The 27358-nt window shown below is 35.5% G+C and overlaps 2 protein-coding genes across 2 annotated transcripts in view; one reads left to right on the plus strand and one right to left on the minus strand.

The window, feature by feature from the left end:
- The window catches only part of LOC140234334 (small ribosomal subunit protein eS7-like), a 463926-nt gene that overhangs the window by 222023 nt on the left and 214545 nt on the right, over window positions 1-27358 (plus strand). The window lies entirely within an intron of this gene.
- The window catches only part of LOC140233739 (otoferlin-like), a 121043-nt gene that overhangs the window by 53580 nt on the left and 40105 nt on the right, over window positions 1-27358 (minus strand). Inside the window, 10 exon segments of the mRNA XM_072313839.1 lie at window positions 11233-11373; window positions 12334-12458; window positions 13084-13276; window positions 13961-14113; window positions 14409-14531; window positions 16320-16355; window positions 23063-23173; window positions 24513-24609; window positions 25395-25495; window positions 26394-26674. Of these exon segments, the coding sequence (XP_072169940.1) occupies window positions 11233-11373; window positions 12334-12458; window positions 13084-13276; window positions 13961-14113; window positions 14409-14531; window positions 16320-16355; window positions 23063-23173; window positions 24513-24609; window positions 25395-25495; window positions 26394-26674 (1361 nt within the window).

Here is a 27358-nt window from a genome sequence, read left to right on the forward strand (position 1 = left end):
TATAAAAGGAGTGTGCACCTAACTTTTGAAGTGTTGTGGTATATATGTTTTGCTACACTAGTATATTTCTATGTCCATGACACACTGTATTTCAGTACTTTTTTATCTCCCTGAATATCTGAATCTTGAAACTGTAGAAAATAAAGGAATGAAGCAGTATGCAGACTATTTTGTTTTTTAAGCCATTTTTTTTTTCCACCGGTCCTGCTCTTCAAGAATATTTCAGTCCTGAATGAAGACTGGATGTTCAAACTGTCACAGGTAACGTTTTAACCAATTGATTACGACATAGTAAAATATATCTAAAAGAAGACACTCAATGACAATATTTTTTCTAGCCAGGAGTCAATTTCATTTCCTGTTAATTTCATTTTCATTAAAAAAAAAAAAAAAAATCACAAGAGTTATCACACTAAAATTTATGTGCTGCATGGATGTCGACAAGACTGAAAACGGGCAAAACAAGACACCAACATACTGAATTAATACACAGAGCTCGCTTTTGGTGCAAAACCTCATGCCTCCACGCCATGTACTTAGCTCGATTGCCTAAAAGCTTTTGGGACATCTTTAAAGGGGCATTCCAGATGATTTTCATAATTTCACATCATGTAGTACATAAAATCAACAGGTCCATGTACAGATTCGTGGAATTTATTGTGGTCCTTGAGAAGAGAAACCAATAAATTGAAAATCTTGAACAAATTACACTGAACAGTGCTGATGACATCAGAGCCTCATATATTTCAGAAATGTAACAGTGTAATTGCATAACAATACCGCTTGCTCGACAAGTTCACCTGTGAAAAATATGCATGCCTTCTTCTTTTGTTCTGCTTCCTTGAGCACCAACTCATGCATTCTTATGGTGAGGCTGTCATGTCATCATCCTTGTTCGTTGCAATTTGTTATAAATTTTGAAAACATTCTCATTCCTTATCCCAATCACTATAAATTCTGCAACTCTGTACTCAGTTTGATTTATTTGTTCAAATGTAAAAGTCTGAAAATCATCCGGAGGTCCCCTTTAACTATCAATTCAGCTAATTTCTAGAAGCCATACTTAGCACCTCCACCTACAGACAGCAAGAAGGGTTCCACTATACTTTACTATCTGAACCTATCATGCAATAGGAAACGAAAGCAAAAATAAAAACAGTATAATATCTCCTATTTGGGGAGTCTTACTCTTGTAAATTATTTGTTCGAAATGTGTCAATGATAAGCAACAATGCATTAAAAACAAAATCAATGTTAGTATTGATTCCAATATTATGAAACGTTGTCACCCTTCGAACAGCAGTCATAGAAAAGATGTTTTTTTGGAGAAAAAGCAAATCCCCAGTACTTCTGTATAATACCCATTCATTATAGGCATTAAACCAATTGAGAAACTGACAACAAAGTCTTTCAGATTTTTCCACAACTCCAAAAATCATTGTATATGAGTCGGTGTGCTCCAAGTCCAGTCCATTTGTGCAAATTCTGTACAATCACACACTCAACACACAAGTGCTTAACTTCAAACACGCAGGTGCTCAATTACAAAATGAATAAACAAATAAACAAATAAATAAATAAATAAATAAATAACTAAATGAATAAATAAATAAATAAATAAATAAATAAATAAATAAATAAATAAATAAATAAATAAATAAAAATACTGTGTGCAGCAACAAGATGCATAATACATACACTGTTTGATCACAATGCACAGCAAATGAGTTACAATAAGACTAAAACAGACTATGGAAAAAGTCTGGTTGTTGGGTGAAAAGCACACACAACGTGATCACTTTTACACAACTGTATTGTTCAATACATTAGACATCATTGTGAAATGAAAAAAAAAACTTTTGCTGCTCGAAATTTATCGATGACTGAATTGTAAGCGAAATGTTTTCATATTGTAACTAACATTTTTCACATACAATGATGGTCACAAAAAACATTTTATTTTTAACTAATACTTCTTTTTTATTATATCGTTATCATTAACTATAATGAGCACAGTGAGATTTACTTGTATGACCTGAATGACCAGTTTGCTTCATTGTTTTGCCAGGAAGTAGAATGTTTGCACAAGTGACATCTTTTGGGGCAATATTTCACAGAAAGTGCGGTGTACTTTAGCGGTGCAGTCACTGTGATTGGACTGATAGAATTTCATTTTCGGCATGATGGGAGGAATTGTTTCCTTTCTGAGAGAAAATAATGTCATGTACATTGCACTACTACAGCTGGCACTAATTGGTGAACAATTACACTTTGAGCTGAGAAAGTTTTTTTTTTTTTTTTCCAAGCTATCTTTTGCTGCATTTTTGTGGTGAGAAACTGCATCTAGTTTAATATTTCTGTTGTTGAAAAGATTAATGTGCACAGCTTGATAGGTGTGTACATAGGCCTATCAGATATGCACAGTGATGGAAGTGTAGATTTGCTACAACACTGTTATGTCAGGTTCACACACTAATAAATTCATTTCATCGTCAAATATCCTGACAGGCACATTTACAACTGCTCCTTTTCTGGCATGGATATGATATACACAAATACATAATAGACTTTACTACACCTTGGGTATACATTATATCAGATACAATGTACATACTGACAGATTTACAATTAATAATGTACAAATCAGGTATAAAAGTTTATGGACTTATGAAGACTGATCCAACAGAAAAGTGTACTAAGAAGTATAAAGATAGACAGATACAATATAATAATTTTCAAGTCCATAGAAAAGAATACAATGGAATGTAAATCTGAAAATACACAGGATCATCAAAAGAATAAATGCCTACAAATAGTATGCCGAATGAGAATATGCGTGGTCTTACCGCAATTTGTAATTCATGGGTCTACATTAACGATGGGAGACATCAAGACTTAGGTGTCAAAGGTTACACACCAGACAATTAGTTACAAGGTATCTGGTGCATTATCAACTGCAAATTGATCACATCAAACCAAGTTTAAGCAGAACAAGACCTAAACAATACTGGTACCTGAATCTGTTGGATGAATACAGATGTCGTGTGCGCCGTGTGTCATTCGAGTTTCAGAGATTTTACATTTGTGTCAGGAGTGAAATAAATTGTGAACATTAGCAATCGAAACAAATAAGATGCATTTCATTTTCTTTTAGTCGTCAAGAATCAAACGTGTGTTGATGCGAGGAAAACTAGAGGAGATTTTTCAATGGAATGTGCGGTGATGAAACAGAATGACTTTGGCAGGTGAATTCAACTGCAGTGAGATGGTTGCATTGACTTGCAGTGGCGGATCCAGAGGGGGAGCACCAGGCGCGTGCCTCCTCTTTATTTTTTGTTAAAACAAAAGAAATTAAAAAAAAAATGGGGGGAAAGCTTGAACCCCCCTCTTAATTTTGTAAAGGCGCCTCTCCTTCACGGAATTCCTGGATCCGCCCTTGACTTGGTATCCAACATTTCGATGAGAGAGTAGAATATCAATTATGTAAGGTGCTGATTTCATTACTAATCATATTTCAATATCTAGGCTGCTCTAAGAGCATGCAGGAATGTTTTGGCACACTTATGACGCACACACATTTAACACAGTTCTAGCATGGAAGGATGACAAAAGATAAAAGATGGCTTTAAAATCATGTCATGAGGGAATGGGCAAAAAAAAACAAAAAAAAAAAAAACGGTACAAAATACTATTGCTTTAAAATCAAGGCTAAATATTTATCCAGAATAAGGAATAATTTTCATATCTTTCTCGAGTTTTCAAAAGAAGAAGACAAAACTCAACTTCAAAGGTTTCATTTTTTGAGCATGCCCAATACATGGTACTAGATATTAAGTACATGTATGTGGTATTAAAGGCACCGGGCTTGGAAGGACAAATTTGCAATGAGACAAAAGGTGAACAAACTTTCTGAACCGACTTCCTAAACATAATTTTGATGAACTGTGATATACCAGGTACGTGTATGTAGATATATACTCTCTTCTCTTTCTATTAAAGAAGAAATCCACCCTAAAATAAACTTCAAAAGAAAGAGAAAAATATTTCCTACAGAATAATACAAAAATGACAAAAATTGGATAAGAAATAAGGATGATATGACAATTACAAATTTCACATTTTTTGGAAAACAGCTCTTGGCCAGTCCTTATGAATATTCAAATGAGCAAGTTGATGATGTCATACCCTCACAATTTTTCATGCATGTTATATATGAAATTTGGAAAAAATTATCATTTCCAGCAAACACAAGTCAAAGCATGTTCCTATACAAAGGTATATCAGAGTTAACATTTGTTCTTTTTTATTTTGGGTGGTTTTAAGACAAGTTTTATATTTTATACAGCTGAAATATGAGATTTTTTGTCATTTCTGTATATAAAATGAATAAGAAATAGCGAGAGCATGACATTGTTGACATGCTGATTTGAATATTGAAAATAATAGGCTTATCATATTAACAAGATTTTCTTTATTGGTTCTGCTTTAGATAATATCCTGATTCTACAAATGTACATCCCTTTGAAAAAAAAAAAAATATGATAGTGAAGAGTCTGGCACACCAACTTAAAGGGATATGAAACCCAAATATGAATTCCCGGTATATCCATCCAAGTATAAATGAATTCATATATATACTAGAACACATCAGTGGATTCTGAGGAAAATCTGACTACCTGCTCACAGGTAAAAGTTCCAATGTCGCAAACATAAGATGAGAAGACTACAACATTTCATAATATCATGAATGGACAATCATATTTTTTCCTTTTTTTAATGAAAGGTACACATTTCCTCCCCTTGATACTGACATATTTTAAGGGTAATGTAATTTCCCCTGTTTTCTGAGAGAGGTAAGTGAAATAATTTTTCATAATGCTAGAAAAATGAAAATATGTCGAATTCTCCTCATACTTTCGATTAATAGCATGACATCACAAAACATTGTAGTCTTTTATCCAGCGATGGCTGCTGCAAAACTCGAAGAACTCTCAACTATTGAATAGATTGTCAGATTATCCTCGAATTTCACTGATTTGTTCTATCAATATATTGCTGCATTCATCCAAATGGTCTACTTACAAGTATATTTGAGTTTTGTTATTTTTTGAATGAATTAAATGCCATTCTCACACTACACACTTTTATTGCATGAACATGGTAACATCAGGAACATGCAGGGAAATATTCTATTAAAGATGGAGTTTGGCAAGTTTTCTAGCAATTTACAATTTATGTAAAGAAGCACACTCTCTATGGTACATACTTCTAATGAGAAACAATATTGTAAAATAAGGTCATGAATAGCATGAAAATTGATACACCTCCCATGTGCATGCCGAGGTGATGGTCTGTTTACAGCAGTGAGATCATTCTTTTTGGAAAGAACATCTACAGGTAAATGAAAGCATTATAAAGAATCTACCATGGAGATAATCTCCACTCTAATCGTAGATAAAAGTGAAGTTGCAAACAATGTTCAATAGACATACCTTGGTATATGTTTTGATATATGAAAGTATGATGGAATTGTTCTAATGGCATAAAGTCTGATTATACAGGAGGGATGCCAGTTTACCGAACAACAAGATTTCAGGATATACAACTCACATCATGCAATGTAAGTTGAACAAATATTTCATAATGGTAAATGGTTTCTCATGCAAATAAACAAGCACTTTTTTACATGCCTATGATGACTAATGTACAGTAGTGCATCTCAAATTTAAAATGTGTATAAAATATAATATGTGACCCTGCACCTCAAAACAAACAAAAAGTCGCCAGACATGAATTTTTAGTTAAGACCATATCTTGAAAGAGCAGACTTTAAGCTTTAAAATGATGTATAACTCAAATCAAATGGACTCTCCTAACCTATCTAAATATTGGAGAGAAAGCACAAACTCAGGAAAAGTGTGAACTGAGAAAAGAGGCTCTGAAGTACAGTGTCTATTCAAGCGGTTAATTTTTACCAAACTGTGCTTGCTGTGCGATGAATGGGACAAAAAACAGGAAGTAATCCACCAGAGTAACAACAATGAAGGGATTATCACATCAAACTGAAATTAAGCATGCCTCATTAACACATTTTGTCCATAATTAATGCCAACTTTCAATTCAGTAGCACTATCTTTTCAAAAGTTATTAGAGTTGAAAATGAAGAGTGTGGACAAGGTTTTTCAGAAATGAAAAAGGGATTCTAAAGACACACCTAATCACACTATTCTGACAAAAATGTTCGAGATAAACTGCTAAAAAAACACACTTTCCTGCCCGTTTTATGGTACCAAATTTTAGCATAATGTAAAAGAAGACCCGCTCTTTCAGAAAATATGAAAAAGTCAAGTTCGGCTAGGTTGACCCTTTTCACTTATTTTCAGTCCTCACGCAAAATCAGTGTGTGCGACTTTATGTTCGTTTTGAGGTGCACAGTCACATATATACAGAGTATATTGGCACCAATAATAGCTTTGATGTGTTGATTGTGGAAATAGAGAAACAAATATGGTTGAGTATGAATACAGAAAATAATTTGTGGAGAAGAGTATACTGCCATAGAGAATGCACTCAGTCATATTAAGACTTTGTGGTATAATTCTATTCACTCTTCTTAATCATCAACTTCCATAAAGAAGACTGTTTATTTCAGTCATCTGACTTTTAGATGAAAGGGACTATAATCTTCTACCTTACAACTAAAGTACTGAACATCCAAATAATGTATCTATGGCATGATCTGTTTTCCTGTCATATTTGTGATTCTTAGATACAGAATTGTATCTTACCCAGAAAGGGAACCAACATATTATACTGCCTCATTCTTTGAAAAAGTTTCCACCAAAGATGCTTGCTGGCATTGAATTCAATAAATTTCTTGCATGCAGACTTGCATTCTAGTTGTAGCAGTTTTCAAGATGCAGAATAAATTCTAATGCAGATAAAAGTGTATAATGTGGTAATTTTCACAATCACTTTACAGCAAGCATCCTCTTAATACCAAACTGAGTTCATTATTATTCATCCTGTCTATTTCAAGTTTCAGAATACTATACTGCAAATATTTTTTTTCATTAATAGAATATGAATACACTGCAGGAAGAAACTGCAAGATGTGTATGAGCTGAAACATTGATAATCTACAGTAGAAACGTCATTCCTTTTCATTGCCAATAGAGAATATTTATGTTTTCTAGTGCAAAGAGACAGCGGAGGATATGCCTTTAAGATACATACTGAAATAATAAATGTCAAGAGATGCGGCTAGTAGTTTCTACTTTTACTAAATGAAAGCCACGCAAAAAATGTTCATTTTTTTTTTCCTCTCATGGCATGCACTCTCTTACCCTTTGCTGCAACATTTACCAGGATGAAACATGACGGACGGACAGACAAACAAAGGAGAGGAAACAGACATTTTTGAACAATGATTTGTGCAAACAAACATCGGGGCACGACAATGACGCAAGCCTGAACAGATGAGAGGACAATTCAAGATTTCACAGACAGTGAGTTGAAAGTAACATAGCACCAAAACTATTACAGCAACAAAACTATTACAGCTACAAGTACAAATGTAAATGTACACTACCTTGAGAATGCTCATAATTACACACTCTATTTGTGACTGTGCACCTCAAAACGAACATAAAGTCGCATACACTGATTTGGCGTGAGGACTGAAAATAAAAAGTGAAGTGGGTCAACCCAGCCGAACTTGACTTTTTCATATTTTCTGAAAGAGCCGGTCTTCTTTTACATTACGTTAAAATTTGGTATCATAAAACGGGCAGGAAAGTGTGTTTTTTTAGCAGTTTATCTCGAACATTTTTGGTAGAATAGTGTGATTAGGTGTGTCTTTAGAATCCCTTTTTCATTTCTGAAAAACCTTGTCCACACTCTTCACTTTCAACTCTAATAACTTTTGAAAGGATAGTGCTACTGCTTTGAAAGTTATCATTAATTATGTACAGAATGTGTTAATGAGGCATGCTTAATTTCACTTTAATTTGATAATCCCTTCATTGTTGTTACTCTGGTGGTTTCCTTCCTGTCTTTTGTCCCATTCATCGCACAGCCAGCACGGTTTGGTAAAGATTAAGCGCTTGAATAGACACTGTACTTCAGAGCCTCTTTTCTCAGTTCACACTTTTCCTGAGTTTGTGCTTTCTTTCCAATATTTAGATAGGTTAGGAGAGTTCATTTGATTTGAGTTATACATCATTTTAAAGCTTAAAGTCTGCTCTTTTAGAATATGGTCTTAACTAAAAATTCATGTCTGGTGACTTTTTGTTTGTTTTGAGGTGCAGGGTCACATTTCATGGCTAATTGAAACACTGTGAGCTGTGTTTCTTCTAGAGAAGACAGGGAAGAGACAGGTGGGGAAGAAGCTTGGGAAGACTGGATTGTGAAAGGGGGATTCCCCGAATCGGGCGAGATGGTGAGAAGGGATGAGATGGATAGCTCTGAGAGTAAGGGAAATCCTGCCACTCCTGGACAAATCTGGATCAAAACCAGATGGTGATGATGATGATGACTGTAACATGCTCCTACAACTACAATCATTTTATCATCACTTTATCATTAAATACTCTCAATTCTTTTCCAATCAAATACATGTTGAGGTGCAGACGCTATCATGGTTTATTAGCAAAATCTGGAGTTACTTTTATGTAGAGCATGTACACTACAGCATATGCCACATACAATGTATTTTCAGATATACGTATACAAAAGCTGTAGTCACGGCATAATGGCGTAACTGTCAATGGGACAATCTGGTAGAGTTTTGTTACAACCACTTCCTTTTTTAGTGTAAGGAGATTTTCAGCTCTCTGTAACTGGGTATACTCTGGATAATTTGGCAAAATATGATTTTCATAATCCAATGTAAATAACAGGCAAATGTACTGTGTTGCATACAAGTTCTATAATAATGTGCTTTCATGACCACATGAAAAGAGACACAAATACAAGTACATGTACAATGTAATGTCCTATATAACCACATATACTAATTGTATGCTATGATTTTTTTTTTTGATTTTTTTTTGTCTGACCAGAAAGCATAATTATAGTTTTGAAATGATGTGTTCTATAAAAATGTGTATGACACATGCATGCGTGTTTTGTTTTTTTTTTGCTGGTGATTGAGTTTGAGCCAAGCAAGTCACATGATCACAAATGATGAATCTACTCTTAATTCAATTCTCAGAATTGTGTGTAGTGAAGAAAGGGTCTTTTATCAGATCACGTTAGCAAGGTGTGCATCAAATGTCTGCATTCTTATTTTTGAAGGGTTGTAGATTGAGAAAGCTACTAAAACGGCAAATGTCCACCCCTATTTTAAACAGAGCATCTGAGCAATCCAGAGAAGAGAAAGGATATTGGTAAACAACAGGACAAGTAATGAGAAACTGAGGATTCAATGATCTACTAAGCAAACAACTATTAAAACAAACAAACAAACAAAGCAAGAATGGTCCATGCTATCTTTCTAGCCAGTGTGGAAATGGAAGATATTTTGTTTTTCTTTTTGACAAATCACTTTGAACACAGCAAAAATGAATTTGTATGGCAACTGTATGAAAGAGGCATAAATAATGTATTGATATACATACATTTGTATGTAAGAGGTAGAGTTACACATATGTGTGGCATACTCATCAGTTATGACAAAAACAAGCATATTTTTCCATTCATAAGAGTATTTATCATCTTTACAATACATTCCCATATATATTAAAACAATTTTCAAGACAGAAAGAAAATTAAATATGGGAATATAGAACACGGAAAGTAAAATAAAGGGGAAGGAAAGACCAGATGTTAAAGCAAAATATTCAGAGGTTCAAAATCCATTACACATCTGAAACACTGGATATTGAGCACAAAGATAACAAAGCAATGACAACAGCAACAACAAAAAGCTGTCACCAACACAAGACAAATCACAAAATAGATTCAAAGGTAGTAGGTGAGCCTTTCATGAAATTCATGACAAACATCATTTCAATGCATAACTACTCCCTTCCTCCCAAAGAAATTGAATTATGTTTTCATGAAAAATTAATTGTGTATAAAAATGATTCTACCAAATTACACACTTATAAAGCGCATTATAACATCTTCATAGTAACAGGTGATGGAAACCACCCTCATTTTAAGATTAGTAATGATTAATCAAGATTAATAAAAAATCAAACGAACTGTAGTTTAGCATCTTTACATCTGTGTCCAAAAAATAAACATGTAGCAATTTGGAAAGCAGGATCTGGCAGCCAAAATTGGTGTGACTACATTATGAAGTAATGGCAACCCAATACTTGACTACCCAACAATTTTCGCAGCTTATAAAAATTGACATTGAACTCCATATCAACCTCACATTCCACAGTATCAACATAGTTACAGCAAACTCATGCCAAAAAAAAAAAGTAAGAACTGTGATTTACCCCGCCCTCCACAGGCTTATGCATCAAGAGATTAAAATTATGAATTCTGAGTTAAATAATATCAACTGTAAAAAAAAAGAGAAAAAAAATGAATGTGATCAAGTGCATCTTGCATAAAAATGTTTTCAAATCATCTTATCTCTTTGTGAGAGGGAATATCTATCATTGTCCATAACGACATTGTTTTGTTTCAAAACAGTAAAGAAAAATTGATACATTATGACAATGCTACAGTAACAGCAAAACAATTTATCCATCATCATGAAGACAATTTACAAATGTTTGATTTTAATTTGCTTTCTAACAATGCCAAACAGATCTGTAGCTATGTAAACAATTAACAATCTTTAAAAAAAAATAAATAAAACAGCTGCAGGGGGTAATCAATGAAAAACAAATTTAACTGTTGAATAGGATGCAAGATATGGGAGTTTTATCCACAATCTGACAATAGATTTCACACACTCATTAAAAAAAAAAAAATCTTGGCCAAATGCAAACTCTCCTGAATAACCATAGCATTACATATTACAGTCAAACCTGTCTATAGCGGCCACCCAAGGGAGACGAAAAAGTGGCCATTGTAGACAAGTGGCCGCTATAGACAGGGTCGTTAACGAAGCTTTTTCTCTTGGGGAGATTGTATTCGGTGGTTGCATACGGCAGGTGGTCACTATACACAGGGTTGACTGCATTACAAATATCTCCCTCCTACTACCCAACCCCCCCCCCCCCTCCCCCACCAGGTGGGCCAATGACAGCCTGAATGACATGGAACACTCACCCCGATGTCGATGTCGAAGAACTCAATGCAGACCACAGGCGGGTCCTCCCGAATGTTGTCCCGATTCCCATACATGACGAACTGTTCAAAGAGTAAGAGTTCGTCCCACGTCGGGCTCAACGTCTCATTGATGACCTGGAGGTGAAAGTGATGTGAATAAAATTGAAGATGATAGCAAGGGTAATAAACACAATAATATGGGAAGATTAAAAACAGAATAATAATAACAATAATCATCATCATCATCACAATCATCTTCACCGTTATCATCACAACAATAATGATAATAACAATAATCATCATCATCATCATGAAAATGACTACATGGTTGTAAAAGTTTGCAGATTACAGATAACAAACATATTAAGAAACAACTGAATGCATGACACAATGCAGTACAGCAAACCTGTAGAGAAAATTGCAAGCTTGGCCTAGATGCAAATCTTATGACAGACCTATGGCCATGAGGTTCTCAATGTACCACTGGGAACGATTTATCAATCAGTTTGTGCATAGTTGTGTGTTTGAGGCAAAATATGCAAAAATGGCAAGCTATCGACCGAGTCTGGCATGTCAACGTTTTAATAGTGAGGCAATCAAAAAGATTATTCCATTCATTGAGAACTTGTGAGGACAGTGGAATTTGTCAAGCAACAACATCATCATCTAATCCACCTCATCTAATTTGCATAGAATTTGCATAGATGAGTGTGACCGACATCACGCTCTCAAGAAAACATGACATTTAAGGATTCTCTGGAAACTTGCTCATCTTCTAATCGAAGCGGTTGGTCAATCATCATGGGCAGAAATGGTAGTCCAAGATTGGGTCAATTGGTGCTGACCCCAAGGTTTTTATTTCATGCAATCATTGATATTGGCCGACGCAAATACCAGGAGTAGAGTTCCTCTAAATCTGCGAGGAGGTAAATGAATAATACTGACCCTCATTTGCTTGGGGGGTTCCCCTTTTTTTCATGACTTCAAAAAACTTTCTTTGCTCCATTTGATTTCATGCAATCATATTTATTGGCCAACGAAACATTGGAGTCGAGTTCCTCTCAATCTGCGAGGAGGTAAATGAGTAATACTGACCCTGGTCTGCTTGACCTGGTCACGCAGGACGACCCTCGCAAAGGGGTCCGACAGTCCAGAGGAGTCCGATCCAATAAGACTTCTGGCCTGGTAGATATGACATCGCAGTTGGAAGACCAGTTTCTCTGTGGACGATTGAATAGAATATAGTAACAGTAATAGTACTTCTAATAACCAAGATTCTAATGCTAATAATACAATCATTACTGAATAAATAATGATGATGAGAGTGATAATCTTATTCAATGATATTCAATGATACGATAAAACGATAATGATAATGATAATAATTTCTACAATGACCATAAGAATTATGATGATAATCATGATGATCATAATATCCAAAGCAAAGCCTATTCATGATGTGCATAACAAATTCAGTTGACAAACACACAAGAATACACACATGAAGTATAATGGAGTTGTTTCCAGACGCACACAGACACACTAATACAAACAAGGAGTTTGATCGCAAAATGAGTTGAAACCATTTGTGCTAATTTGATATATCTATCATGAAAGCTGCTTAAAAGCAAGCGAAATAGTTAGAAAACATGGGATGTTTTAAGTCATAGCTGTAAAAATATTCCTTGTAATGTAACAAGAGGTATCACTGGAAAGGTTTTATTTTGCTCGAACTGATCAAGGAGTCTTCTGAAAATGTATAAAAATCGCACTTAACTCATTTTGCGATTAATCTCTTTAATATAAAATAAGTGAGCTGTGTTCACACTGCTCATTATTCCTCACCCCTATAGAAGATGAGCGGGGGAGGGAGCTTGGCGGGCTTTACGCAGGCCTTGAGCTCCGGGTCCATGTGGTAGCCACTGGGCAGTCCCTTCAGCATGTCCTTGCGGTGCTTGTTGAGGCCCAGCCACAGGAACACGTCCAGCTTGGCCTGAATGGTCCAGCCGCTTGACCCCGTACCCTTCTTGCCCGGCAACTGTCCGCAGGCAAATGAATGTGAAACAAAATAATGGTCATTCCAAGTGCCAACAATTTCCTTCAAGGAAATATCAAGTACACATGTTCTGCACAATATAAAATTTTTGTATGTCACTTTGACTTGGAAAGCTCTGAAATTTTGATTACCTTCAAATTCTCACTCATCATTTTCATATGAATGAAATATACTGTAAACCTAAACCTTTTCGGTATGACATTTTCGTGAATTGTCACTGGCATTCAATTCATACAAATTTCACAAGAACTTTCATGTGCATTTTAATTTCATGAATAACGGCCCTCACGATAATCGGGCAATTAAATGCAAATGAAAATTTCCAGTTTTGCAGAACATATAAATAAAATTAAATGTCACCAATTAAGAAATGAAGCCTGACACACAGTTGTTTAAAAGCTGCAGAATGCATGTCATCATAATGAATGAACAAGTCAGTATCTACATTTCTACAGGATTATCAATTTGTTTCACTTGACTGATTTGTCCACACTCAAAAGTTAAGGGGAGCAGTAAGAAGGTTGGAGCAGGAGTGCAGGATACTTGGCAAATTTAATATATTCCCGCTTATACGGGGTTAAACATATACATGCCTAAGGCCCAATGATCTTTTGATTAACACTGGTATGTGGTTGCCATGGTATTCGCCATGGTAACAAGACTCACCTTGAGGAAGATCGTCTGCATCTTGCCACAGAGCTCACCCCTCTCTTCCTCCACCATGGAGTAGATCAGCTTGCGGGCCGAGATGCGCGTGAAGGCGATCCTTTTCCCGTTGCTGATCATCCAGACGAACAGATCGGGCAAACTGTGCTGAGGCTGCCATGACAACAACATCCGCACAATTCGTACAATATTGTGTATTTGAATTTGAATCTGTTACATGTTATCCCAAAATAGTACAGACATGAATACAAGCATGACACAACATGCAGATACAAAATTGATTCTGTTTAATGTATTTGGTCACACACAGTACAAATGATACAAGGAAATGCATGTTTAAGGATATCATAATGATATCATTGCTATCATTTTTAGCCAGTAGCTATGCAGTATAAAGCTGTTCTCCTAAAAAAGACGATGTCAATGAATTCTAAGCCCCCGCCCTCACCTCATCTGCCAGGAATCGGAGGCGATGGAGGAAACCCCTTGCTGCCTTGAGCTTCTCCTTGATGGCTCGCTGGGTCCACTGCCGACCCTTGGCCAGCTCTTTGGTTTTCTTGCCTAGCTCCTCCTATTTGTGGGCGGTGCCAGGAATGGAGGACGTGAAAGACGAGGAGGAGGTTGAAAAGGGGATGGAAGAAGTGGAACAGGAGGAGGAGGAGGTGGAAGAGGAAATGGAGGAGGAAGAGGAGGAAATGGAGGAGGAGGAGGAGGAGAGAGAGGGGGAGGAGGAGAAGGAAAATAAAGAGGTATAAAAGGGGGTGGAAGAAGAGGAACAGAAGTAGGGGAGAGAGGGGAGAGTAGGAGGAAGAGGAGGAGGAGAAGGAGGTGGAAGAGGATATGGAGGAGGAAGAGGAAGAGGAGGAAGAGAGCAGAGGAGGAAGAGGAGGAGGAAGAAGAAGAAGGAGGAGGAGGAGAAGTGGAAGAGGAAAAGGAAGAGGAGGGAGAAAGGAGGAAGGGAGGAGGAAGGGGAGGAGGAGGAGGAGGAGAAGAGGTGGAAAGAATTGGATGAGGAAATATTGAAGAACATGAAAATTAGTGAAGTCTTCTGTTTTCTCTCACTCACAAAATATATGTGCTCACTGTGGGAGTGTCCTTAGCACTCCAGATGACAAAAGACCTTAACTAGGGTGTTGTGTAAATATTTGGATTGACGACTTTTGTTTTTCTCTTCAAAGTCACACAATTGCCTTGCACTTGAAGTTACAAACTATTGTATGCACAAAAAAAAAATCAACCTCAGAAAGTTCTCTTTATGTTACAGTGTGGATCCATTTCAGATTTTGAGATAATCATGTAATAATGATTATCAATGATGAACAACATCATAACAGTTATTTGTAAGTTGATCAAGAATTGTAATTCATCTTCAAGATGGGAATTTAGTCATATTCAAAGCAATGTTGAATTCTATATAATATTTAATATCCATCACAGAAAGGAATGGAACTATAGAATAGAATTATTGATATATTCCTATACTTCACCTCTGTATGAAGAGCTCTGTTCATTTAAAGACAAGACAAAAAAAATCAATATTTTGTAATTGTGGGGTCATATTAACTATCCAACAGAAGATATGTCAGTGTTAAGTTTTAAAAAAAAAGTAATGATAATTTTGGAACAGCAATAACAGCCTAACAAGATGAGCCATAATATGGGCTTAAAAGCAGATCTAAATTGAACACAAAGACTGACACCTTCTACAGTACCAAAGATATATACTGTATGTCTCACAGGTTTCACATCAGCGCACACAAAATACCACACAGGAAAACATAACTTGTACATTCACACACACTAGTAAATAAAATAGATACTGTGATGTCAACAAATATCACTGCAATGTTTTTCTTTTACACCAAATATAAAAACATAACAAAATAAAACACAGTCTAATATACAAACATACATGAATACCATATGTACTCTACCTGCACCTTCATACATACAATCCAAGTTCTATAGCCGTCTACGATTTTTGCAGTACAGGTATGTTTTACCATTATAGAATAATGAATATGAATAGACCTTTGATACTACATTGTACATTGTATATAATGAATATGTTTAATATCATCTCTGAAAATGATAATTGCTATATTTTGCTGCAGGTATCACAAATAATATATACACAAGGAGAAATACTCAGGAAAGCACACACACAGCAGAGGAATACATGTATATCAAAAAAAGGAAAAGAAGGTACATAAAGCATGAAGAGCTCCATTGCTTAATCTGTGAGGGTCAACTGTGACACATTTCTGATCTGTCACAGGTGCAGTGGAATAAAAAAAAAAGCACACAAGAGGTCAAAGGTCAAGAAATGTCCACAAGAGGAGGTGGGAAAAAAACATGCCTGTCTGGTGATGTAGTTGTCATCCAGATCAAAATCCTGACAAACGCAATGAGTGCAAGCATGGGCAAAAGGTGACGAGAGAAGTATGAAATACAATCATGATGGATCAGAAACAAATGAAGAGTTTGTTTGCAAAAACCGATAAGTCCAATTTTGAAGATTTTGAACTACGATCTCTGTCACAAAATAAAAAATAATACCTTTTAAATGATATATTGGTCACTACATATAAAGGTATATTTTTGAAGTTATGGTCAAAAGAAGCAAAAATTTTCTTATTATTTTCTTTATTTTTCTTGACCTTTAATCGCAAATATAACCATTTGGCAAATATGGACTTATCGGTTTTTGCAAACAAACTCTTCAAATGAAGAGTTTGTTTGCAAAATCTGTTAAGTTCATATTTGTCAAATGGAGATATTTGTGATTAAAGGTAAAAAAAAATAAGGAGAATAATAAGAAAATCTTTGCTTCTTTTGACCATAACTTCAAAAATATACCTTTATATGTAGTGACCAATATATCATTTAAAAGGTATTATTTTGTGCTTTATGACAGAGACCATACTTCAAAATCTTCAAAAATGGACTTGTCGGTTTTTGCAAACAAACTCTTCAAATAAATCCCTCCCCAAAGAAATAAATGAACAAATGAATAAATGAGCAGATAAACAAGCAAAGACTTAAAACAGAGACACCAGTCCCCTCAAAAACTGAAAGGCAAATGTGAAACATAAAAAAAAAAGAACTGCATCTTCATTATAACCCGGTCCAAAGAGTCATACAGGAAGAGATATTCAAACCAAACAGCAAGATTAACTACATATTGAAGTAAAAAAAGAAAGAAACAAGAGGCAAAATATTTCAGTTTTCCAAATATACAGAAAAAAAAAGAGGGGTATAACACTATTTCATACAAACTGAATAAAGACAACAGCAAACACTCTTTTTTTCCCAAACACTCAGTGGAGGTTTATCAAAACCATGGACTGGACAATTTTTTTGACCAATATTGTGCTTCTAAAACGACACATATAATTTGATATCATTTTGGAACATTATCTACAGATTCTACGATGGATGTGATGAGCTGCATTTTTTTTTTTTCTCTCAACTTGTGTTCTGTCCGACATTTCAAGACAAGCATTGGAAGGCCACTTTTTTCCAATAAATTGAGTTTGGGTTGTTGTTCTTTCTTTAATTGATGAGACGGAATTGACTTTAAGAGTGGCATTTGTAATTTGATTTATTTTGAGGTTTTACCATGGTTTACATAAGCTTCCTTTGGGAACATAGATGAGTACTACAACACTAAACAGTGCCAAAACACATTGATCCAGATATCAAAACATCAGATTTACTAGTTTCGTGTACTCTGTCCATTATCACAAACTCACCAGTGTACTTAGCATTCATTTGTGTATGCCTTTCATCTATTCATTTTTATATATTTTATAATTATATGATATCAATTTCATATGAGCAGAAGAGATAGGTTGTACACTCCTTTGCACAGGCAATGCTGATAAAATTGGACATGGACTTTTATAAAATTTCTTGTCAATTCTAGATATGACCCTACAGAAGAAAGACAAATGCATGTGAACTTTATGCAGGGATGCTCACATCACTGCATGCTACATACTATTGTGAGTTTGAGTTTACACGGACAGAGTGCATATAATATTGAACTTTCAACCAACTGCATAATCCACATACAAGTGTAGATTGTAAACTTTTTTTTTTCATAGCTTACCAGACAAGACAGCTTCTACATATTTGCACCCATTTATTGCATTTTGTTTACGCAGTTGTTGTTGTTTTTTGGGGGGGAGGGTTGCGGGCAAAGAAAGTGGCAAAACATAAGTGTTAGATGGTAAGGCTTTTATATTCACAGCACACATTTACTGTTACATTACACATGCATATGAAGGAAATATTACTCTGGTAGTAAAATATGTACTACCATTTTTTTTTTCAAACAAAGGGCTCTCATTTTATTACTCTGGCAGTAAAAAATGAACCACCATTTTTTTTTTTTTTTTCAAACAAAGGGCTCTCATATTTGATAGAATGTGTATCTGCAGTTATGAAAATCAAATGTTATTCATCTATATTCAATTCTACTCACTGCTATACACATAACTTTAATATCAATGGACTGTTATTTGACCCTTTGATCATTCTTCGACCAAGCTGCTTTCAAGCCAATACGGTTTATTCAGGATTTTGGACTTGCTTGTTCATCATATTTTTTATGTCAATTTGAATTATCTGCAAACCTTGTATCTTAGGATTGATTTATCTCTGTGAGTATTGTGTTTACAAATTACCATATATATGTACTTTGGTAAAGAATGCACTTTATGTGATGTATCCCAGCTGTTTGCCACACAATGGACCAACCCATGGGAAACACTGTAAATGATTATGAAGAATGGTAAATCCCCACATAACAAGAGAATATGTTGATTCTAATGAAATTACCTCCCTTTCTGATTATGATGTGCCAGAAAGGTAATGAAATGAAAGCATTTGTGCCCCTTACTGAAAACAAAAAAACCAAACTCACTCCAGCTTCCCCTTAAAAAATGGAACAGTCCATTCCTGAAGTTGATGACCCTCAACAAAAATGCAATATGACACCAGTAAACTCACAACAGGCAATAGAAAAACACACACTTGAAATATATGATTGTCTTTTTTTTAACTGCATTCTGAAGGAAAGCTTTCATTTTATAAATATTTATTTATTACCGGTACTTTTGTTGGCATACATGGTTGATTAGCCCTTTCTGTATGTGGGACTTCAAGCAATGTGTACAAATCTACACATATAGGGTTTTCTGCGTTTATCAGCACCCACAGCACAAGGGTTAGGTTGAATGAGAGTATTTCAGTATAGTGTGACGTGTTCAGAGTCATTTACTGGGGAGGTAAGCTTAATGTTCTCATTGCCACTTTGAGAAATGGCTCTGTGGTGCGATTCTTGTTTAAAACTTTTGGTTTGCCATTTCATGCTTTTCTTCAGTAGCGTGACAGTTTGCAAAGGTACGAAGTGAGGTGTTTACAAGCTACATACTGAAATAGCATATATCAATCTGATGAAGATATGAAAACATTCTAACCATGATTTAAACTCAACATACACCACTGTAGGTACACATAGGCCCGAATTCTCAAAGGTGGAATAACTTTATTACACCGCTTATTCCGCCAATTTATTACGCCTTTTATGCAAATCAGGCCCTCGCGACGTAAAATGACGCGATTTATTCCCCGGAATCTATTCTCAAAGGTGGAATAGCTTATTCCCCGCAATAATTATTCCGCGGAATAGTTATTCCAGCTTTGAGAATTCGGGCCATAGGGTTTACTAGGGTAGTCAGTGGTGATAAAAGTTCCCTCGCTGTGTACATGGGTGTGTCGGGAAGGGGGGTGAACAACCTACAAGGTGTAAATGTGTGAGTGTGAACACAGTCTCAGTGGTATGCATGAGCCAGCATACAATTTGTTACATGTGTATAATGTACATTACATAATGGTATAATGGGAGAATCATTCTCGACTAGCACTTGTGCTAACTTTTGGTTCCCCCTTTAACAAGATTATCTTCTGTTTTTCTATTTTTTTTTTGGAACCTTTGTCTATGTGTATTTCTACATTACATACTTATTCATACTCTTTGCCTTTTCAGTGATAAATGTATCACAACGAAACTAAATCTATTATACCACATGTATTCTTATGTAAGAGAAATATAAGTTTGTAAAATATATGCTTGCATAGCTGTAAGAACCTTGTACAAAATCATTGTATTCTCATTTAAAAAAAAAAAAAAAAAATCAATGTTATTGTATCTTACCCTATGGAATTTCATGTTATCATGTTATCATATTCACATGTATGTTGTTAATATAGAACTCAACTCAACTCAACATACATGTGTATAATCTTTCATGTATATACAGTATTTGCGTATTTTGTACGAGTTTTTCTTTTCAATGTGAATTGGGCTCTCATCAACCAGTGAAGCAAGCTGGGGCTCGGAGCACACCTGGATTATAGTCACTAGTCTTACTGTATTTCAAAGCCAGATAAGTGTTTTGGTTCATATCCCTTTAATTTTGCATATAACTTTGATACAGAGAAATAAGATGAGGATATTCACTATATGGAATAATGAAAATAGAAGCAGGAAGGTGAATATATATATACTATATATACCTTGTATAAAATACATAGATTTCCACCTTTTGAAATATATTCCCATTCAACTTTGTATACTGGAGAGGTGTGTGAAAGAACAGACAAATCTTCAGTTGTTCACACCTGGAAAGTAGTCCATTACTGCTTCCCCCACTTGTTTGCCAGCTGAGACTGCGCTAAAATAAAATTTATGACTGATATACAAGTGTATCTGATAGCATATCACACACTGGTAGAGAGATATAACTATGTCCACTGGAAGGATATGACAATATAAAAGAATCACTGAACTATTGAAGTCAGTGGAAAAGATAAACAATAACACAAAAGTCACTGAACTATTAATTTCAGTGTAAAAGATATCAGGAACAAACATACATGTATATCTGTATATGTAGTTGGATATGGTACTTGTATACTTGAATACTTGTATACTTGTACATGTGTCCCAGGTGATAAACTGCTGGTTTAACATGTCCATTGATACATAAGTATCTGTAACTTTTTACTTACAAGTGCCAGTTGTTTGATCAGAAAGTCTCTGATCTTTTCTGAGAGCTAGGTGGCGAGTGTCACGCAGTGACATTGAGAAATGCGCAAGAGTGATAGTACGGTTAATAAAGGTTTGGCAGTTTGTGGTTAATGTCAAAGGTTAAGGGGCAAAGGTTAAATTGCTTGTCAGTTAGTTCACAGATTAGATTTCATTATTGGTTTATATTATCTTCATCAGTGATTCACAAACACACGAGGACGTAGAGATTCAAGGGGTTTTGGGGAGGAAGAATATTTCCCACTAAAGGACAAATTGAAGACATCTTTCCCCTCCCAAAACAACAATTAATCCTGCAGACAGTTCACACAAGTTTAAATTTGGGAGGTCATTGATGCATTATCTTAGAGGAAAAAAAGATAAGGTCAACCTTTACACCTGTTGAATCAACACAAAGTGTAATTAGACGAAGTGGCAAAAGCAAACTTAATTGCAAAACAGAAAGAAAAAAGGCCCCTCATTTCCATAGGAAATCAAAGACAAGCTTTGGAATGCTGATGGAGAATTTCATGCAGAAACTATTATTTCAAAAATAAAATATTCTTTCCCATAATGCATCACAATCAGAAGCAATAATAGTAAAGACATGCAATTTACAATTCACACAGATTTTCTTCTTTCTTTTTCAAATGAAACAGAACCCTCAGTTTATACTCAAGCTTTAAAAAAAAAAGAAGAGTTGTTGCAATATACATTAATTTTATTGCACATGCTGTGATATCTCCTACCAAACTTTAAATGTAATTTCACTTTCTGGTTATCTCTTTTTTTATTTCTGTTTATGTGACAAACAGTTAAAAGATATACACATTGCTATATGAGATTCAGTTTGCACTGGAACTTTTGTACTGCACAAAACTGCACTGGTATATATCACCATATTATTTTTTATCATACCAATCAGAATCTGAAAGCAATTTAATAGATAATTTCAGTAATATTATAGCAAGTACAGACATTCAGTTTAAAAGATAGTCTTCATGTTTGAATGAGTGCAAACACTATATAACTGATTCAGAAATATATGTGTATAACCAATATGTATTTACTGTTGCATAGTTCTGTACAGATATAATGTACTCTACTTTTCCTGGATAAGGAAAGCCAGAGTGATATCTCACAATTTATTACATACTGATACCGATTTCAGAGAGAGAATTTTCTGATCATACTTGGTGAAACTTTACAAAAACATATTCTTTCTTGTTGTAAAACAGGAATGCTGTTTCCCCCACAGTTTTAGGTAATATTTGATTTAAAATAAAAAGAAAATAAAACTCTGCACATCTAATGAAATATCAAAATTAATTATACTTTACAAATGCTACCTTTCATATCAGGGTTATGGAAACTGTTCTATTATTTATCTCAGAATTTGGGGAACAAATTCAACATTGCAGATAGAATTTGAAATATGTAATGAAGTCTATGAAATGGAGTACCATCCCGAATGCAATACTGTTCAATCATTTATCTCAGAATTTGGAGAATAAAAAATAAAACACACTAGACAGAATTTGAAATATTTCATGAATGCCACCCCAAATGTAAAACTGTTCAATCATTTATCTCAAAATTTTGAAGAAAAAAATAATAAAACACACTAGATAGAATTTGAAATATTTAATGAAGTTTAAGAAATGGAGTATCACCCCAAATGTAACACTGTTCAATCATTTATCTCAGAATTTGGCCCCCAAAAAAATGAAAACATGCTAGACAGATATTGAAAAATCTAATGAAGTTCAAGAAATGGAGTGCCACCCCAAATGTAAAACTGTTCAATCATTTATCTCAGAATTTGGAGAAAAAAAAATAAAACATGCCAGATGGAATTTGAAATATTTAATGAATTTTAAGAAATGGAGTACCACCCAAAATGTACTCATTCTTCTAGCAATGCGAATATTGTGTGAGTCACGACGGGAGTGCAGAAAGCACAGACCCGACAAGAAAAGTGCGTGAGGGGTGATCCCACGTTGTACCTGATTGAAGAGGTCCATGGCCTGCGGTTTTGAGCTGGGGGCCCGCTTGGCGGGGGGCTTTTCATCGGGGTCTTCGCCGAGAACGTCAGCAGCATCTTCCATCAAATCTTTCTGGAATTTTTGGAATCGCGTTTTGTTTTTTCCATTTGTGTGCATGTTTGTCGTGGGTTTTGTCAGAGAGTTTACATCAGAATCAGCCATGTCATTTGGCATTTGCAGCCACCATAACGAAAATGTTAATCACATTCAGCAGATATCCACACAAACACACAAAACCACAAAATGAGGGGATATTAATACATATATCCACAGATCAAAAGTGTAAAATGCATGCACAGCAAAAGTGTTTAAGTTGTTTTGTTTTTTTTTTAAGCCAGCAATGAGTATGCAAATCAAACAACAATTACATTTGTATTAAAGATCAACCACAATTGCACATGCAAAACACAGCAAAGAAAAGCAATTTTTTTTTCCATTTTCACGATGGAAAACCCAAGAGGAATGATGACGACAAGGATGGGTGAAGGATCGTGTCCACATGGGAAGCAATTCAAGCAAAATTCAATGGAAATGGGAGAGCATTTTGTTAATATCAGTGGCAAATGTCATAGGGCAAGATTAAGACACAAAAATTTGCAACACAATACAGAAATCATTAGTCACAAAGAATGCATGAATGATGATTGAAGCAATGACAGAAACCATGCAAACTAATGGTTGTCTATCACTTATGAAATTCAAGCTCTAGCATCAATTTGCATCATAACAAACTTCTGCACATTTCATAAGTAAGCATCTAAAAAGATATCTCTGACGGTTCTCTCCAACGATCCCTTCATCCACATTGGGAGAATTTTGCTGCAAAAATCCTCATGTAATTATCAAATTAGCAACTCTCAAATTTCACCACATATTATCTTAATTGTATTGGAGAAATCTGAAAGCTATCTGGTTAAACTAAATGATACTGCATAGAATTGGACAAAAAATTATGTTTAGTTTTTGCCAATTTGAGAGAAAAAAAAAGAAACATTATTCTTCAAAATGTGTAATTAAACATTATTCTTCAAAAATGTGTAATCTTGCAATCAGTAATAAATGAAGCGATTTAAGAGGCCTTTGAAAATTCTGAAACTGAAATGAACAAGTGTGAGCAGACACTATAAAGGGTTCAACTGAAAGCAAATTTTGCCTTACTCTCTGTCACACTAATTATGGATAATAAAACCAAGTGTTGTACAATAAAGAGATGGGGTAAATGCCTATAATGAAGAGCATTCTCTACTAACAAGCACGAAGGAAGTGTTACGGTAACAACTGCGATGAAAATCAAGCAAGCCATGGTTGATGCAATGAAAGAACAAGTTGCAAATGGAGCAGTTAACAGTCACACATTATCATAATGATGTCATTTGAATAGGCTCTACAATGTAGAGGTCAGAGGTCATACCAGCTCGGACAGCAGCCACCGATTGCGCTCCCTGTCCAGCTTGGTTTTCCCTGCGTTGGCTCCGCCTCCCGTTCCCTTGGTCAGTTTGGAGTATTGACTGGACATCAAAATGTGGACAGAGCAGCAAAATGTTGATGGAAATCATGTCTGTGAGTATGCATATAACTAATAAAGAGATAGGACTACACAAATTTTTAATGCATAGTACTCGCACACATATTCTACTATACAAGAGCTCCAGATGTTCTTGTGTATACTGTGGTATCATGTACTGAGGGGTATCCTCATCAGTTCTGGCACTACTCTGTAAGAGGGTCCTGGGTACATAACTACCCCTGGACATTATGGGCTAAATCATCTCCAAAAAAAAAATAAAAGTATTTGGCAGGATTTTAACTCCCCCCACAGACCCCCACTGACATGAATATGAATGAATATAAAGAGATATATGATAATATATCTCTTTATAATATATAATATCTTAATAATATATATAATCTCTTAATAATATATAATATATATAATAGATAATATAATATAAAGAACCATATAGATAGAAAAGTGGAATATTGAACATGCATATGACAGAAATTCGTGAAAGGACTACTTGAAAGAAACATATGAAACTCTTTTCAACCACTGTGATGAATTAGAGTAGATCCATCCATGCATTCTTGGATAGCAAAAATACTAGAGACAAACAAATAAATAAACAAGCAAGTAAACAGGAACACAAAAACAAGAAAATACATTCAAATATCAGGCATTAGACTGTTGCTTTGCTGTTGTCATTGTTGTTATGTATAAGAGGCGCACCATTCACATTTGAATATTTGTTGCTAGGCACAGAGTAGCAGTCTTGAATCAGACCCATATACTTACAGGCAGTCTTCAATGAACCCCTTGAGGACCTTCCTTAGGACCTTCTCAGTGTTGGGTTTGTCCTTAGACAGCCTGTCAGAGACATCAGAAATACCCTCCTCCTACACAGTAATGAGACAAAAATCTCGTGAAATCTCTTCCTCTTTCCTATTGTGACATGACTACTAAAAATGATGGCAATAATAGCAGTGTTACAATACTCACTAGAACTGTTGGTGGTAGTGGTAGTGGCGGCGGTAGTAGTAGTAGTAGTAGTAGTAGTAGTAGTAGTAGTAGTAGTAGTAGTAGGATAGTTGTTGTTGCTGTAGCAGCAGCAGAAGTAGCAGCAGTGATATTTCTACTAGAGCTAATAATATCAATTATCATCACCCTCATCATCATTACTATCATCGCAATAATGAGATTATACACATATCTTCTTTTTTTCTTTTCTTTATTTTTTGCTTGGCTTGCAGAGACCACTATCAATACCTATCATTGCTCAAGAAAGTAGCATGCTGCATACATCTTTTATCTTACAACTCTTTACAATTTGCCTTTTTATACCAAACATAAGATGCCACATAACATATGTTTAAAAATGTATGCAAATATGCATTTTCTTTTCTAGAATCATGCAAAGATTGGGGCACCCTTGTTTGGATTGGGTGGGTTTTTTGTTAGTTAGTTTGTTTGATTGGTTGGTTGTTTCTTGATAACATACTATTGCAGAAGTGATGTGAAATCGACCAGCACGAATGTCCAGGGTAGCCTGTTGGTGCATACACGATGTATGCCTGGAATTATGTTATCCCATGTCATCCACTAAAATCGGAAGACATAATTTTGCTATTAATTAAAATTCCGACCACAAACAGGAAACCACTGGCATTGCCCAAAGCAGACTGACGATACAAAATCATGCTTGGATGCACAGCTGGCCAAAATGACAAGCAGGTAATTTGCTATCTTTTCTCGTCTTCAGGCTGCATTCAAACTAGAAGAGGTTTATACACTAACCAATCGCTCAGCGATCTTGTAGAGAATGTTCATGTTGTAGAAGCGGCGCCTGTGGTCCTCCGTGGTGAACTTGAGGTAGATGATGGGCTTCTTGTCGTCAAACGGCATGTAGTAGTAATCCTTGTCCACCGACTTGGGCGCCATGGGCGGCGTCATGGAGACGCCAACCTCCGGTTCTGGCTCCGGCGCCTGGATGAGCTGCTCCTCCTCGTCGTCGGAGCCGTCGTACGTGGTGCGGGCCTGGTGGATGTTGCGGCCATCCATGTGGTTGCCATGGTTACCTATGAGAGAGAAAACACATGCGAGATGTTGTGTGACACATGAACAACATCTAAGAAGCTTTTACAGGAGGTGTAAGCTGATACATGTTTGCATACAGATACATGTTTGCGATTGTTGCAGTACTTGGGACTGTAACTACATCAAATTTTTGCCTTTCTGACAAGACAACACTACTAACCGGTTCAAGATGTTAGGTTTTTCCTCACTATATCAATGTGCGACATTTACAGCTATCATGTGTTTCTAAACTTCATATCATAACAAGGATTTGCTTCCCGTAGATACAGCTCCAGGAAATAACCAACTTCTCTGCAGATGCCTCACCACTAACATGACTGTAGCACCTTAAAGTATGGGGTGCCCTCTTAACATCGCTGAGTAAAAAGACTTGCTGGTGAACAACTAATCGCTATTATATTCCTCAGAGTTCAGTTATAACTTTTTTTGACTTGTTCCAACTTTTAAGCAGTTTTTCAGCATTTCCTTTGTGTTGCAGACCAGTTCTCCTAACAACACATATTCACAAGTAATGATGTTACTGTACGAGCTGAAAGCAGATATTTTCGCGAATTGCTACTAGGAGGACATTTTCACGTGCTGTTAATTTCGCGGTTGCGAGGTCTACACGTAGTAATTCTCTACATCCATTTCTGAATATGTCTTTTCTTTTAGATACATGTAGT

Source organism: Diadema setosum, chromosome 10 (genome assembly GCF_964275005.1).
Source record: "Diadema setosum chromosome 10, eeDiaSeto1, whole genome shotgun sequence".
NCBI lineage: Eukaryota > Metazoa > Echinodermata > Echinoidea > Diadematoida > Diadematidae > Diadema > Diadema setosum.